Source organism: Platichthys flesus, chromosome 2, assembly GCF_949316205.1.
Source record: "Platichthys flesus chromosome 2, fPlaFle2.1, whole genome shotgun sequence".
Taxonomy (NCBI): domain Eukaryota; kingdom Metazoa; phylum Chordata; class Actinopteri; order Pleuronectiformes; family Pleuronectidae; genus Platichthys; species Platichthys flesus.
The window spans coordinates 1,330,843-1,347,998 of record NC_084946.1 but is presented as its reverse complement, the minus strand read 5'-3'; the positions used below and the strand labels follow the sequence as shown (position 1 = coordinate 1,347,998).

Below are 17,156 nucleotides of genomic sequence, written 5' to 3'. Positions count from 1 at the left end.
TGCACGGACTCCGCCCCCACTGCTGTCTTATTGGACAGTCCACATTACTCAGTGCTGCTGCATTCAGGTCGTAGAGGTAAATATGATATATAATATTTACAGGGACTAATGTGAAGAAGAACACTAGTATTTGAAATATATAATGCAGTGTTTGACTTGGTTACATGAAACTCAAGTGCATAACTAAATCATTGATCTAGTTATGGAGTTATGGAGATTGAATGGGGGCGGTAAGGCCTAGTGGTTACAGTGGTGGTGCTCCAACAAGAAGATGCCGGTTCAAACCCCACTCTCTCCCATCTGCATGCCGAAGTGTCCTTGGCAAGATACTGAACCCCTAAATGGCCCCTCATGAATGTTGAGTGTACTAATTGTAAGTCGCTTTGGACAAAAGCGTCAGCTAAAATGACATGTAATGTTATCTCAAGTGTGGAAAGCACACAGCTTTGTCCCATTTGATATGAATGCACAAGATTTCCCACACCAGGAAGTGGTATGGGATAGCTTTCTTTGATTTGGGGACTTATGTCAGTTTAGAGACCAGTTAATTGGGAATGGCGTGTCAAAGTGGAGACAAAAGCTGTGTCCTCGATTGAAAAAGAGCAGATTTTTTAGGTGAATTGTTATGGTTCCAAATCTACATAATGGCTCTAAAAGTGTCTTTTGTGTGTGTGTGTGTGTGTGTGTGTGTGTGTGTGTGACTGCGAGGGACCAGCCCCCTTCATGCCTTGTTAGGAAAGCCCTCCCTCTGTATTCCCTCCTTCTGTGTACACTGGCTGTCAGTTCAGGTTAGCAGCATGTATGTGGCAGACCGTCTGCTCTCTCCGCCACTTGTTCACCAGGATGAACGCTCTCTACTCTCTGCTCTGTATCAAATACAGGTAGGGAGGGTCTGAAAACACTTAGTAATTGTTGTTGTCACAGGAGGCGATAGTAGTAGATGAGGACTCCACAAAGGGTAGGTGGTAGCACACACTGTCATTTGGTTTTGTGTAGTTGTTGAATAGAAAACAGGTCACATAAAGTTCTCATGGATTACACTATAGTGCATTTGTAATGATTCTGTGTTTCTGCTATATCATGAAAACATTGCTGTTTCACTGCTATTTTTTAATTAATGTCTGAATGATGTAAATAATATTTGCTTATGATTCTGTAATTTATTTTTGGTGGAATGAATGTATGTAATACCAAAATGTCACAAATACAGTGGTGCGATGTGTTTGATAGAATCAGGTTACCATCAGCCACCATTCATCAAGGCTTCCTTTCTAGTTGAGGGTAGTTTGTTCTGCCTTGTCTTGAAAATCCCACATGAAGGCTTTCTGGTCTGGTGCTTTATGGGCAGCAGTTCATTCCCATAAAATAATCAAAGCTTAAAGGTTCAGTGTGTTAGATTTAAGAAGAGCAATGGAATATGGTATCCATAAATCTGTTATTATTTGTGTGTAATAACCTGTAACTAAGAATGTATTTTTGTTGCATTAGAATGATCCCCTTATCGTTACATCCGCTACCATGAGGTAGTTATTCAGAGTTGTAGTCAAGATATTGCAATTGATTTATTTAGTATTCAAAAAAATATCTGGTCAGATGCACATCCACATTGGGAAATATACTGACTTTAGAACATATCTGTAACATTTCAAGACACTAATGATTTTGTCAGGCCCAAATTAAATCTCCTTCCGTAGTTGTAGTTCATTTTCAACCGATAAAATGTTTGTTTAGGTGGTAACACAATGTTTCCTTACTTATTAGTACATGTGCAATTAAATTACACAGAAAAAGTGTTAATTTGTTTTATACAAACAGATCTCATCTGCTGCCGTGCAGACTATCTCATAAAAGGTGCCTGACAGTTAGATATATAGTAACTGCTGCTACTCTACCTCTATTTTCATTTTTAAGAGAGGGACTCAAGTGACTCCTCTCCTGTTTCTATCTGCTGTATTTTAAGTTCTTGTCAACTCCAAATATCTGGTGCAGATCTCCAGTTTACACCATTCTAATGTAAAACATCACATTTGTGAATTTTCACATACATGATATGACTCTTACTGCAGCTGAACACTTTCCTATCACAGCTTCTTCGTACAGTCTCTAACTTCAAACACATACTGTGTGTATGTGTGTGTGTGTGTGTGTGTGTGTGTGTGTGTTTGTGCGTGCAGGAGTTCAGAGTCTATTTCTACATTTTATTTTTACTTTGAGGGGAGGAGCACTATATTGCTGACTGCCATTACTAAGTCTCTCTTTCGCTCTCCCTTGCTCTCTCTCTCTCCACACACACACACACACAAACGTGATGATCTCTGACTCTGAAAGATGACCTGCATCATGCTGTCTAGCTGATGTCCAGGTCAGGACCAGATTTGTTAAGGGGTTTGTCAGAGGACTGAAGCCCAGGCCAAACCTGCTCCTCCTCACCAAAAATATCAATAGTTTGTGTCCAGACAAAATGGTCCCAGTGCTATTGGCTCTTTCACACTGACCTATTTCTCTGGTTTACCCTTTCTGTGAATAAGATTCAGATAAATTTTGGTAGCCAACTGTTTTTCTAACCAACATCAATCATGTAAAGATGGTGAATGTGTTTACCAAGAACCACTAAAGTTATAAAATGGGATCTCTCTGTCTTTCTGCCAGGCGTTGTTTCCAGACAGCCCATTTCTATGTGGAGGACAGCGATTCACCCAGAGTGGTGCCCAATGAGACGATCCCTGTCATCCACATCCCAGGTTAGAACTTGTATAATGTACATTTACTGTAGTAAACTGCCTGCCTGATAAACCCTTTTAGTTGTTTCATTGCTTGCCTATTGCTCTCTAAATATAAGGTAAGGTACTGAAACCTCTGCTGTGGTGTGAATTATAAGAGCTGTACGACCTCAATTGCATCTTTCTACTGTATTTTGGTGCAGTGTGTCTCCACAGTGTTAGCTAGGTGGTCTTCCACTATGTGGGGTTGTAGGTCAGGGCGGTTTTTGGATCCGAGGTCTGAGGTCATAAGCCAGTGTGAAGAGCCAACTGGTGTCATCTTCCGTTGACCAAACAGCCTGTCGTCAGCTCTCATCACCATAAACTCTCCTGACATGTTTGTCGGTGTCTTCTATGTGTATGATATCAACCCCCCCCCCACTTGCTCGCAGTGAATCCAGCGGAGGATCCCCTGCTGTGTTCACACAGCGACTTCTCCTCCAGTTGCCTACATTCACTTGAACAACTTCTAAAGATATAAATCAAGTATTTTGCATAAGCTCTATCTTAATAGGATATTAAATGTTGCACCATAATTTGGCGACATGAATCATACATGGTGACCATGGTGCCTGAAGTCTACTCTCAATGCACATGTGTAGTAGTAAACGCAAATATGGAGTATGTGAATTCTCAATGTGTGTATTTGATCGGTTCTTGCAAAGTGAATAGGGTATTATTTTAAAATCATATCAAACATCCTTACTGTGGAGAGTCAGTCAATGAGTGATTTTGTGCATGAGAGAGGGGGGAGAGAGGCTATAGGCACCATTCCCCAGTTACCAAACACACATACTCAAATCTTAGAAACCGCTCTTTAACTGGTCCAAACCCAGTCAAATCAGTTGAGAGCTCCTGCATGTGGCCCATTTACACATCCCCAGCAGGAACAGGCTCCTAGAAGTACAGATACAGTGAGTGTTGGAAGCCTCATAATTTTACAGACCCTCCTGTACAGAAAGACACACCGTGAGGGCAGCAGATTTATGGCAGCAGACAGACAGGGACGTGTTATCTTACCATATGTCAGCAGTGTTAATTGTCTCAAAAAGCTCAGACCTAAAGCTTTGCACACTCCAGAATCCTCTTTAAGACCTTCTGCTGGATTTAAAACCAACTACTCACCGAGCCTTAAACTCAACACACACACACACAGACGTAACCTCAGTATAATTTGTTATATTACCTAGTACTCTGGATAGATAGATAGACAGACAGACAGATAGATGGAAAGAGGGACAGACAGATACAGACAGGCAGACAGATAAAGACTGATGGACAGTGTATGATAGATAGATAGATAGATAGATAGATAGATAGATAGATAGATAGATAGATAGATAGATAGATAGATAGATAGATAGATAGATAGATAGATAGATAGATAGATAGATAGATAGATGTCATGGAGGAAAAGGAGTGTGCTGTCTGTGAAATATGTCAAAGCAATAAAAACAGATTTATTTATTATTATTTAAGTTATCCATGCAGCTAACTGGTTACAGACCTCTCCATGTAACTCACAGCAGCCAGCTGTGTTTACTTACACACAAATAATGTTGAAGACACAAAGTGAAAGTGAGCCAGTGTTTGTCATTAATATTTGATGAAGACTAAATTGTAGGAAGCTGTGAGGGCTTATGTGTCATGTTTTTTCAGTGAACCGGCTTCATTCATGTGGCTCGAGTTCAGCATCCGGAAGAACAGCTACCACTTCGCAGCTGTTTGTTATCAGATGAAACATGTGCTCCAGTCCTGTGTCAAAACACCTTAACAACAAAAAATACTAAATTTGCCCTAAACCCAGTCATATTAATTATTTATCTTTTTAAACTGGAAGAACATGGAATAAACCACCAATTTCTGTTTCCCATGCAGTCTCTGTCACGGGTGCCATTTGTTGGGGGAAAAATATTACGATATCAAGATGTATTAAGTCTTAAGGTTGCAGGAACGAGATGACTAACTCAACATGTGATTAAGTGAAATGTTACATCTCTCATCCATGAGGCTTCTTCAGTACAGTCCGCCCGGTCTTGTCAGTAAAGATTTCAGATTTCTATCTTGTTCCACCAATGTTACAACAGAGGATTTTTGGTTTCTCAATAAAGCCAAAGGGAGAAAGAGATATATTCATACATGTCTATTTTGAAAAATATATTTTTACAAATATACAAGTGGCCCTGTACCAGCACTTGCTCATGTTTTAACCCTGCTCTCATCTCTTACAGATGACATGGAAGCCATTCCAGTCAGGCAGTTCATAAAACACATCTCTGAACTGTACTCAAATAACCAACATGGATTCTCAGAGGATTTTGAGGTAAGCAGTAAAGTGTTGTAAATGCAAACCAAACCAGGCAAGGTAACAATGAAGGAGGTCTTAAACTGAAACTGTCTGCCAAGTTCTGTAAAGCTGAGGGGAGCTCAGGTTTCATACAAAATCTGTTAAAGGCTGGTATGAAAGTGGCATCTAGTATTTCTTTCAGACTGTCAGTTAGTCCCTAAGACAAAAATAATAGCAACATAAACCTCAGTACAGTGCATGAGCACTGTCTCAAGTGCTCATCTTTTTCACACTACTCCAGTCCTTCATTGAATTCTTAAATCTTCACATGAAAACACACACTATCAGTTCATGAGAGATAAACGAGTGAAATAATGTATAAGAGCAGGCTACCACCATAGTAAATTTTTTTAGCTCAGACACGTAATTGTTCCTATTCCCACTGTAGTTCTAAAGCTCTAATCTGCATATTATTCACAGTACAAGAGTACGCACTAACTCACTCATCACTCATCGTCATCCGCTTATCCGGGGTCGGGTCGCGGGGGGAGCAGCTCAAGCAGGGGGCCCCAGACTTCCCTTTCCCGGGCCACATTGACCAGCTCTGACGGGGGGATCCCAAGGCGTTCCCAGGCCAGTGTTGAGATATAATCTCTCCACCTAGTCCTGGGTCTTCCCTGAGGTCTCCTCCCCACTGGACGTGCCTGAAAAACCTCCCAAGGGAGGCGCCCAGTGGGCATCCTTACCAGATGCCCGAACCACCTCAGCTGACTCCTTTCTAAGTAAAGGAGCAGCGGCTCTAATCCGAGTTCCTCACGGATGACTGAGCTTCTCACCCTATCCCTTAGGGAGACGCCAGCCACCCTTCTGAGAAAACTCATCTCGGCCGCTTGTACCCGCGATCTCGTCCTTTCGGTCATCACCCAGCCCTCATGACCATAGGTGAGGATAGGAACGAAGATCGACCGGTAGATCGAGAGCTTTGCCTTGCGGCTCAGCTCTCTTTTCGTTACAACGGTACAGTAAAGCGAACGCAATACCGCCCCCGCTGCTCCGATTCTCCGGCCAATCTCATGCTCCATAGTACCCTCACTCGCGAACAAGACCCTGAGGTACTTAAACTCCTTCACTTGGGCTAAGGACTCATTTCCTACCCATAGTAAGCAATCCATCGGTTTCCTGCTAAGAGTCATGGCCTCAGATTTAGCGGTGCTGATCCTCATCCCAGCCGCTTCACACTCGGCCGCCAGCCGATCCAGTGAGTGCTGAAGGTCACAAGCCGATGATCCAATGAGGACCACATCATCCGCAAAAAGCAGTGACGAGATCCTCAGACCACCGAACTGCAACCCCTCCCCACCACGACTACGCCTCGATAGCCTGTCCATGTATATCACAAACAGGATTGGTGACAAGGCGCAGCCCTGGCGGAGACCAGCACCCACTGAGAACGAAACTGACTGGCTGCCGAGGACCCAAACACAGCTCTCGCTTTGGGAGTACAGAGATTGGATGGCCCTGAGGAGAGACCCCCTTACCCCATACTCCCGCAGCACCTCCCACAGTTTCTCCCGGGGGACCCGGTCATACGCCTTCTCCAGATCCACAAAACACAAGTGGACCGGATGGGCATACTCCCAGGCCCCCTCCAGGATCCTTGCGAGAGTGAAGAGCTGGTCCGTAGTTCCACGTCCGGGGCGAAAACCGCATTGTTCCTCTTAAATCTGAGGTTCGACGATCGGCCGAACCCTCCTTTCCAGCACCTTGGAGTAGACTTCACCAGGGAGGCTGAGAAGAGTGATACCCCGGTAATTGGTACACACTCTCTGGTCCCCCTTTTTGAACAGGGGAACCACCACCCCGGTTTGCCACTCCTTTGGCACTGTACCTAACTCCCACGCGATGTTGAGTAGGCGTGTCAACCATGACAGCCCCTCAACACCCAGAGCCTTTAGCATTTCTGGCTGGATCTCATCAATCCCTGGGGCTTTGCCACTGCGGAGATGTTTGACTACCTCAGTGACCTCCACCAGGGAAATTGACGACGAAACACCATCAACCTCGAGCTCTGCCTCCAACATAGAGGGCGTGTTATTCGGATTCAGGAGTTCCTCAAAGTGTTCCTTCCAACGTCCGACGACCTCCTCAGTTGAGGTCAACAGAGTCCCATCCTTACTGTACACAGCTTGGATGGTTCCCCGTTTCCCCCTCCTGAGGTGCCGGATAGTCTTCCAGAAACACTTTGGTGCCGACCGAAAGTCCTTTTCCATGGCCTCTCCGAACTTCTCCCACACCCGCTGCTTAGCCTCCGACACGGCAGCAGCTGCAGCCCTTCGGGCCTGTCGGTACCCTGCAACCGAGTCCGGAGTCCTCCAGGATATCATATCCCGGAAGGCCTCCTTCTTCAATCGGACGGCTTCCCTGACCTACGGTGTCCACCACGGTGTCCGAGGGTTACCGCCCCTTGAGGAGCCTAAGACCCTGAGGCCACAGCTAGCCACCGCAGCTTCAGCAATGGAGGCTTTGAACACCGCCCACTCTGGCTCAATGCCCCCAACCTCCACAAGAATGCCAGAAAAACTCCGCCGGAAGTGTGAGTTGAAGATACCTAGGACGGGGGCCTCCTCCAGACGTTCCCAGTTCACCCGCACTACTCGTTTGGGCTTACCAGGTCTATCCGGAAATTTCCCCCATTCCCTGATCCAACTCACAACCAGATGGTGGTCGGTTGACAGTTCCGCCCCTCTCTTTACCCGAGTGTCCAAAACATGCGGCCTCAGACCAGATGACGCAATCACAAAATCGATCATTGATCTTCGGCCTAGGGTACTCTGGTACCAGGTACACTTATGAGCACCCTTATGTTCGAACATGGTGTTTGTTATGGATAATCCATGACTAGCACAGAAGTCCAATAACAAACGACCGCTCGGGTTTAGATCAGGGAGGCCGTTCCTCCCCACCACGCCTCTCCAGGTGTCTCCATCGTTGCCCACGTGGGCGTTGAAGTCACCCAGCAGAACTACGGAGTCCCCTATTGGAGCCCCATACAGGACTCCATTCAGGGTCTCCAAGAAGGCCGAGTACTCTGAGCTGCTGTTTGGTGCATAAGCACAAACAACAGTCAGAGTTTTCCCCCCTACAACCCTTAGGCGCAGGGAGGCGACCCTCTCGTCTACCGGGGTAAACTCCAACACCGCGGCGCTCAGCCGGGGATTTATGAGTATCCCCACACCCGCCCGGCGCCTCACGCCCTTGGCAACTCCGGAGAAGAATAGAGTCCAACCCTTATCCAGGAGTACGGTACCAGAGCTGAGACTGTGCGTGGAGGTAAGCCCCACCAGATCTAACTGATAGCGCTCCACCTCCCTCACAAGCTCCGGTTCCTTTCCCCACAGCGAGGTGATGTTCCACGTCCCCAGAGCCAGCTTCTGCCGCCCGGGTCTGGTCCGTCGAGACCCCTGACCTTCGCTGCCACCCATGTGGCTGCGCACCCGACCCCAACGGGTCTTCCCACAGGTGGTGGGCCCATGGGATGAAGAGAGGGTGGGTGCCACGTAGTTTGTTCGGGCTATGCCTGACCGGGCTCCGTGGCAAACCCGGCCACCAGGCGCTCGCCATCGAGCCCTCCGTCTGGGCCTAGCTCCAGACGGGGGCCCCGGGCTTCCCCCGGGCCGGGACACATCTCCTCTCCTTCCGTTATTCATTGAGGTTTTTTTGAACCATTCTTAGTCTGGCCCCTCACCTGAGACCACTCTGCCATGAGAGACCCTACCAGGAGCACAAGGCTCCAGACAACACAGCCCTCAGGTTCATAGGGACACGCAAACCTCTCCACCACGATAAGGTGACGGTTCCAGGAGAAGGAGTACGCACTCATAAAACTCAAATGTCTGCTCATTAAAAAATATCGTTGATTCATTCAGGAGTGTTTCCCTTGTGTATTTAATCTTGAAGGGGAAGAAAATATGGGCTTAAATGCACTCCCATGTCAAATAAATATTAAAAGCAGAGATGGTGAGAGATAATGTAGACCATACTGCATACTGAATGATTATGGTTATTGCAGTGAAAACGACAGGGAAGTTTCCATGATGTGCAATTTATTTTAATTACCCCGCTTGCTTGCTTCATCACACCAATTATAGCTCCCTCGGTGTTTGTGGTCTGTCACAATATTCTCCGGTCCCTCTGCAGTCCATCACCATGCTCTTCCTAGAAATAGAAAAGGGGGTTGGCTGAGCAGGAGCCCCTGAATGAGTTACTTATCTAGAAAAGCAGAGCCCCTCACAAAGTACCTTTGTGTCCCCTCCCCTTTCTTCCTGTGCCCCAGTTTTCCCAGGATGCTGGAAAGAGCTTTCAGAAGAAACATATTTTAAACATGCTCAGAGGAAATACACCCACACTGTGGTTATCAGATAAGATGAATAAAACATTTACTTCACCTTGTATCAACCCACATAAACATCATGTTATCGCAGGATCGCACATGACATGTACATGACCTCTCAGTCAGCTTATACACAGGAGTCATTTTTCAGATATGCAGTCTGTTATGCGACCTGTTAAACAGTGTGTCAGACTCCATTGCCACCACCAAAGCACAAAACAAAATATCTTTTGGATGAATGTTGTCATCCCTTTGGTACCACACAAAGTGCTAAGTTAGTTGAACATTTTATGAAATATATTTGACCACAAACTTTTTCAAAATGATAACGAAGTTTGAGCAATAATGTTTGCAGCTGACGAGATCACTGAAGTTCATTTAAGTCCAGTGTGGGATCATATGAGAGGCTCAATACCTTTCTGCCACAGTCCTGACAAAACTGAAAATTATAATGAGGGTCATTGCAGGCTAATTGTGCACAATAATTAATCGTAGCATCCACTGCTTCATGTTGCAGGAGCTAGACTGTATTCGATTTGATCACATTACAGATCCTAAATAAACTTTTCAGACCAGGCCTCATCTTCGCAAAGCTTTGACCCTCATCATTCAATCTGTCATATAAATTGTACAGTGGATATACCAACTCCAGTCAAACCTTTTCCAGTCATACCTGCAGCCTCTCACATGTGCTCAAAGGGGAAGTCTGCTTCACCCCAAATAAAGCCTCATCCCAAGTAGGATGATAAATCCATGTTTAATAGTGATACAACAAGTTGATTGGCCTGTAAAGCTCCAGAGTGAATGACACAAGGGTCTGAGCCAAGTCCAGGGCCTGTTACTTTCCAACATGCTGCACTAATGCCTCGGGTCATGAAAATAGATTAATTATCATGCAAGGAATGTTGCTCGACTAGGAGGTATGAAGAAAGAAACACCTGCTGTCACCAAAGAGAAGAATGACAGAGAATGAGGGGCTGAAGAAGCTGGAATCAGCCCTAACAGGTAGAACTAGGAGAGCAGTCTTTTGGGGAGAGACATAACAGTTAGAATACAATTTACATTAAGTAAGGTACCTTACACAACTAAGTCATATCTTGAAAAAAAGTAGGATTCATCCTATGGGGACAATGGACATCCACAGTTAATGTTCAAGAAATGGAACATTTTGACACAAGTGTACAAACGCATTGGAATGACATGTCAGAATGTGTGTGTGTGTTCCTCCCCAGGCTGTTCAACGGTGCACTGCTGATATGAAGATCACATCAGAGCACTCCAACCACCCTGACAACAAGCACAAAAACAGATACATCAACATAGTGGCCTGTGAGTACACACTTTATTTATTAACCACTATAACAAAATTACTGAATGTATCTATGGCTGGTGTACTTTAAACTGCCTCAGTGGAAGTAGGACGCTGTCACAGCTCTGACAGTGACTCTTCTCCTGCTGCTGTTTTCTTAAATTTCACCCTGTCTCCCTTAGACCTTATGAATCACACCACATTCCACTGAAAATCTGTTCAGAGCCACTTCAACCACAGTCAGTGGCAGTTTTAATTTAATATCAGTTCGTTTTTTTTTTTTCATTTAACTCATTAATATTTATAATGGTAAACACTTGCCGTGATCAAGATAAAACCGCAAACAAATGTAACTGAACTGAATCAGAATAACAATAAAGATATCAGTTAGTTGAAACACTGAACACTGATTATTAAAGGTGAATCGTCAAAATCAGTAGGGGTCCTCTGGGGTCCAAGAATATTGACAGTTAACATCTTGCGAAGGTTAAACTTCCTGGAATTACAGATTTCCAGGAATCGTTCATTTCCCCACTGAAGGAGACATATCTTGTACCCAATAGATTCTTAGCCATATATTCATGGATGTTTGTCTCAGATATATAGTTGCACAAATACTTGATGAATCGTTGCTATCTTGTGGGACCATGAATAATCTTACCAAATACTCAATCATGTCAAAGCAAAACACAAAGTATATCTGTGAGTTGTTACAGACCAACCAACAACAATTTAAGACAAGCTCTGTTAGCTAAAACCCAACACACAGGCCTGGGGCTTGAGGGTATTGGTCTCACATGTCTCATATATTGACTTTGGCCGGAATTAGCTCAGTCTTGTATTTATTAAAGTGTGTGCTGGAGGCAGGGGACAGGCACATTGAGCAATGTTTTAAGTACAAAGGTTAATGTGCTTTCTGGTTGGTGTCTTGGCAGGGCGTGGACGTTACATGGAAAGCACTGTGTTGGGGCTAAGGATAGGTTTCAGTCTAACTGTTTTACTGCTCATTGTTTCCTCCTAAGATGACCACAGCAGGGTGAGGCTGAGGCTACTGGCTGGGAGGGACTCCAAACACACAGACTACATCAATGCCAACTATGTAGACGTGAGTGCTTCCACTGGGGAATCTAGAATACTGGTGTGTGTGTGTGTGTGTGTACGCAGGATAATGACAATCATTTTGGAGAAGATGACTGCAGGTATACAAAAATCTGAAATGTATCTAAGACACTTTGGAAGAATTTTTTAATAATTGTATAATTTTTATGCCACATATCGCCATACTAATGGTCTACCTCTCCACTCTTCATTCATCAGGGTTATAATAAGCCTAAAGCCTATATTGCCGCCCAGGGACCTCTCAAGTCCACTTATGAGGACTTCTGGAGGATGGTATGGGAACAGAATACGGGTGTCATTGTCATGATCACCAACTTAGTTGAAAAAGGAAGGGTAAGTGCTGATGCTGACTCAGGTGCAGTGTGTTTTTGGATTGGACGAGGTTTGAAGATTTGTTGCAATGTTTTATCTTCTACGGATGATATAGTGATCAGCATGTACTTATGTCCAGCCATCTACAATTTATAATTTATACGTTTTGTTTCTGGAGCAGAAATGGAAAGCCATCCTGAAATGTTTCATGAAACCTCACAGTACATTTCAGTGCTTAACGGTGTCAGAGTATGGCCCAACCAGTTGAATCTCAGGCCCTGATGCTCACCATTGGTCATTTGTTAGGCATATACAGAATAATGATATGGAACATATGCAGGTTGAAGTCACAGTAAGCTGAGTGCAGGTTAGAAATGAGGAGAGAGAAGAAGGCAGATGATTTACCTTGTGAGTAGCAGCACAATGTGTAACTGCTCAGATATTCACAGAGTTAAAAGGTTTTGTAAGAAATCTACCCAAAGACATGTTTCCAGTTCTACAATGAAATTGGATGCAATTTGCTGATAATTGTATCAGAGAATGTAGTGTAGATGAAGAGAACTCAGGATATTAAGGCTGATTATTATGGAAAGGAGAGACAGAATCTACCAGCTGACACATTCTGGTGCAGTCCTTGGCAGAAGTACAAGATTGTAGACCTTGTGCTCGATTTTTTATTTGTTAATTTAATAATGAATTACAGATTAGGATTTTCATCATAATATAATAAGCTTCTGCGGAACACAAGCACAATACAACTGGCCTCAGTGTCACACTGTGGATATATGATTTATTAGTTTGATATTTGAAGCTTAACCTGTGAGAAAGATAATTAAATTGTATTTATAATAGATTATAGATTTAGAATTACAGATTATAAAAATATAGATTATAATTTATAGTGTCTTTATATATATCATAAATACAAATCTCTACTTCGACCATCTCTCTCCAAAGTGTTAATAGTTTCTGTGCAGGTTCACATTATCAAGATATTTTAATTCAGATATATGTACACATCTCTATAGCACCATTTTAGGCGTATAACACAGATATGGATGAGAACCTGGTGTTGTGCATGCTCGCTCACTTTAATAGCCAAGCCATCAATAATGTGAAACAAGGTTTTCCTGCTGGGGCAAGTGAATGTGTCCACTTTGAGAAAAGTGGATGAACCTGTAGTGTCCTGTTGCTTGGGTTATTTTATGTAGGTACTTCACACAGCTGCCTGAGGTTAATGGATGGATGTTCCTGTATATGGACGCTGTGTTCATTTTAGTGTGCTGTAGAGTCCTGAAGGGGGCAGGGGTTCATCAGGTAACTGAATTTTAACTTGTCCGTGTCTGTGTGTGTGTCTGTGTCTGTGTCTGTGTGTGTGTTTGTGCAACACAGAGAAAATGTGACCAGTACTGGCCAACAGAAAACAGTGAAGAGTACGGCAACATGGTAGTATCCCTGAAAAGCACCAAGGTTCATGCCTGCCACACTGTTCGCTGCTTCACACTGCGCAACACTCAAGTCAAAAAGGTGAGAATAACAGACAGGAGGTGGGACTTCCTGTCTGGACAGGTCGAGGTTGAACATCTGGTTTTCATTTTGAAGATGGCATTAATTAGATATGATTGATTTGATATTTGTTATCATTATCAACGATTGAGACTGAAAATAGTGAAAGGATGTTATCTAGCTTTCAGGATCCATGTTCCCTTTATTCTGCTGCTATTGTAATTTGAAAGTCATGATTTAATTTCACTGAAGAGATGATAGGATCTATTCAGTCTTGAGTTTTCATAAATCAATTGGGGTGAAAGTTAATGCTACCAATTCCATGTTGTCTTTAATTATATCTATTCTAACAAACATATCTTCCGTCTTCTTTTCCTTCTTCTCTTGCATCCAGGGTGGGAGGGGGAGCTCCAAGGCAGGGGCCCAGAATGAACGCACAGTGCTCCAGTATCATTACACCCAGTGGCCAGACATGGGTGTCCCAGAGTACACACTGCCTGTCCTCACATTTGTCCGAAGATCCTCAGGGGCTCAGATGCCTGATATGGGGCCCATGCTTGTTCACTGCAGGTGATGTCTCTGTTCTACTTTCACTTCATTTTAACGTCCTTCCTCACACTGTGTGCTCAATGTACACATTAAAAAGAGTATTTTGATAATCTAGGTCTTGGATAATGAGTCTATGAATGCAAATCCCTTTTCAAGAGAGAAGAACACTGGTCATTCTGTCTGTCATTATTATTGTAAAACAAAGGCATTAATTCCACCCTCTAATTATTTAAGCTTTTCACTGCCATAACATCTGCAAAAATGAGACATTATTCAAATTGAAGTAGCAGAGATATGTATGACAAATAAAAATACAGCTGGTAACACCAATGTGTTTGTGCTTTTCCCATTAAATAGTTGTTTTTGCTGCAGCTTTAACTTCCTATCTCACTAAGCAGCAGCAGTAAACCTGCGATCGCTATTATAATTTGTATTTTTACATTAATGCAGGCAGTGTTTACAGGTTATTGGTGGTGGTGGGTGGGTGATGTGACTGCCCAATTGCTGTGGCTGCAGGCACACCACTCATTACTAACATCTGTTATGGTCGCACACACACACCCACACACACAAACACACAGGATCCATGTTGTACACACACACACACACCCACACACACCCACACACACACAGGATCCATGTTGTGTACACACACACACACACACACACCCACCCACACACACAGGATCCATGTTGTGTACACACACACACACACACACACACACAGTAGCAGACAGTGCCTCATCCCATTCAGACTGCCTTCACATTCAAAAGTTGAGCAAAACTTCCCAGCTGTTTTCACATAATTATTTCATCTTAATTTCTCAGTTCTGGACAGCTGAAAATGATTTGGTCTCAGTCATTGAAATCAACCAGATCCGGCATAAGGGATGGGATTTATTTATAAACTGAGCAAAGAAGTGTATTTTTTACAAGGACCATTTTGCATTGTAATCTCTCTTTATCAATATGTGCTCATTAAATACCTTAATTGCTGCTAGACTTGGACTTTATGTGGATTTGCATATTGTATCACATAAATTTCAAATTTTTAATGAAAAATTAACGCATTACAAATCTTTCCATCTTTAGATACTGTGAATATAGACGCCAAAAGTTCTGCTAAGCAATATGGATGCTCCGGCAAATACAGTGACATAGCAGATTAAATCAATGTAATTGCAACTTCCCTGTTTCATGTCTGAGTCCATCATTACCTCTAATGTAATTTGGTTTGTGCTGGTCCTCAGTTTCCATGTGTTGTGTTGCAGTGCTGGAGTGGGTCGGACGGGGACGTACATCGTCATCAACAGCATGCTGCAGCAGCTCAAAGACAAGAGCACAGTTAATGTACTCAGCTTCCTCAAACACATACGCAGCCAGCGCAACTACCTAGTCCAGACAGAGGTTGGTATATCCATGTTTGTGTGTGAACCAAATATCTGGTTTTCATGTTGTACATTATTAGAACATGGACAACAAAAACATTTGCTGGCTTAATTGTTTCCTCTGATGAGTTAAGCTTAAAGCTTTTTTTCTGCTGGTACCTTATTAAACGTATTAAAACAAGCACAGCAACATGATTCAAACCTGCATCTTAATCTGTCAGTTTGAATTATTCATCATCCACTCCTGCTGATACTGGAGGTCCATGCCTCACATATTGTTTCATCATCCATAGGGTTTCAATGATGGCTAGGTGTTACGACCCTGTCTAGGGGTAAATATAATCGCAACATGGTACAATAGTTCCCCCCCCCCTTGCCACACTCCCAAGAACCAGCCACAACAATTAACAGCCCGTTCGTGTTTATTGACACATTTGCTTCAGGGTGGGCTTACAGCAAAATAACAAACAGAAAACAACCCTAAGGCGAAACAACCTAACCTTCCCTACTCAAAATTAAAGAAAACAAAAGACATCATACTGACCTAACTCCTCACCAACAAAACAGGAGAAAACATGGTTCGAACGAAAATGCTACCCACCCCTACCAAGAATGGGCTGTTACCAAAAGAACAATTTACAGACGGCTGCATAAGTTGAGTCCGGCTGGAGGTCCTGCTGGCAGTGGCAAGAGGAGTGAGAACCGCAGGAGCTTTGGGAACCGTCCTCTTATCCTGGAAATACGATCCACCTCCATCCCTGCTGGAACCAATCCGCTCCCTGTAAACACATCCACCCACTCAAAGAGACACACCTGAAACTCATCCACTCGAACAGACACACCTGACACACATCACACAATCATCACGAGAGAGAGAGAGAGAGAGAGAGAGAGAGAGAGAGAGAGAGAGAGAGAGAGAGAGAGAGAGAGAGAGAGAGAGAGAGAGAGAGAGAGAGAGATCCACACAACCTCAAGGTTGTAACAATACCCGTGGCAATTGTGAGCACTTTTTCTTCACCATAATAATAATAATGATAACACTAGCACTTATCTTAACAAGGTTAAAAAGTGCTTCACACAAAAGGTCCAAGGCAAAATGAAGAATCGATTGTTATAAAATATATTCCGTTTAGTCCAATTTAAGAGCCAAATCATAACAGAATAAGGTAGAGACCTTAGGTTTTGTAGAGAAACCCAACAGTTCCCACAATGAGCAAGCATGGTGACTGTGGAGAGAAAAAACTCCCTCATTAACTGGGAGAAACATCTGTCAGAACCAGACTCAGTGTGGGTGGCCTTCTCCCTCGACCGTTTGGGGTGGGCAGAGTAAATGGGGAAGAGTAGAGGTGGGTGGCATAGAGCTGTAGAAAGGAGAGCCAGATGGGGGTGGGGCAGGGCCGGTCTTTCCTACAGGCGACATTGGCGGTTGGCGGTTGCCTAGGGCGCCACTCAGAGGGGGGCGCCAAAAACTGCGCCCAACAAAAAAAAATTGTATTCAATTACTTTAACAGTAATTTAAGATTATTCCTAATAATAT

At 43.7% G+C, this 17,156-nt stretch overlaps 1 protein-coding gene across 1 annotated transcript in view; it reads left to right on the top strand.

Annotated features, from left to right (window-relative positions):
- Nucleotides 1-799: 799 nt before the first annotated feature.
- Nucleotides 800-17,156, top strand: part of LOC133974807 (receptor-type tyrosine-protein phosphatase gamma-like) — a 37,341-nt gene continuing 20,984 nt past the window's right edge. Inside the window, exons 1-9 of the mRNA XM_062412578.1 lie at nucleotides 800-881; nucleotides 2,650-2,741; nucleotides 4,991-5,082; nucleotides 10,669-10,765; nucleotides 11,768-11,850; nucleotides 12,063-12,197; nucleotides 13,569-13,703; nucleotides 14,077-14,252; nucleotides 15,503-15,638. Coding sequence (XP_062268562.1) covers nucleotides 802-881; nucleotides 2,650-2,741; nucleotides 4,991-5,082; nucleotides 10,669-10,765; nucleotides 11,768-11,850; nucleotides 12,063-12,197; nucleotides 13,569-13,703; nucleotides 14,077-14,252; nucleotides 15,503-15,638 — 1,026 coding nt within the window. The 5' untranslated portion in view covers nucleotides 800-801. The remainder of the gene's footprint in view (nucleotides 882-2,649; nucleotides 2,742-4,990; nucleotides 5,083-10,668; nucleotides 10,766-11,767; nucleotides 11,851-12,062; nucleotides 12,198-13,568; nucleotides 13,704-14,076; nucleotides 14,253-15,502; nucleotides 15,639-17,156) is intronic.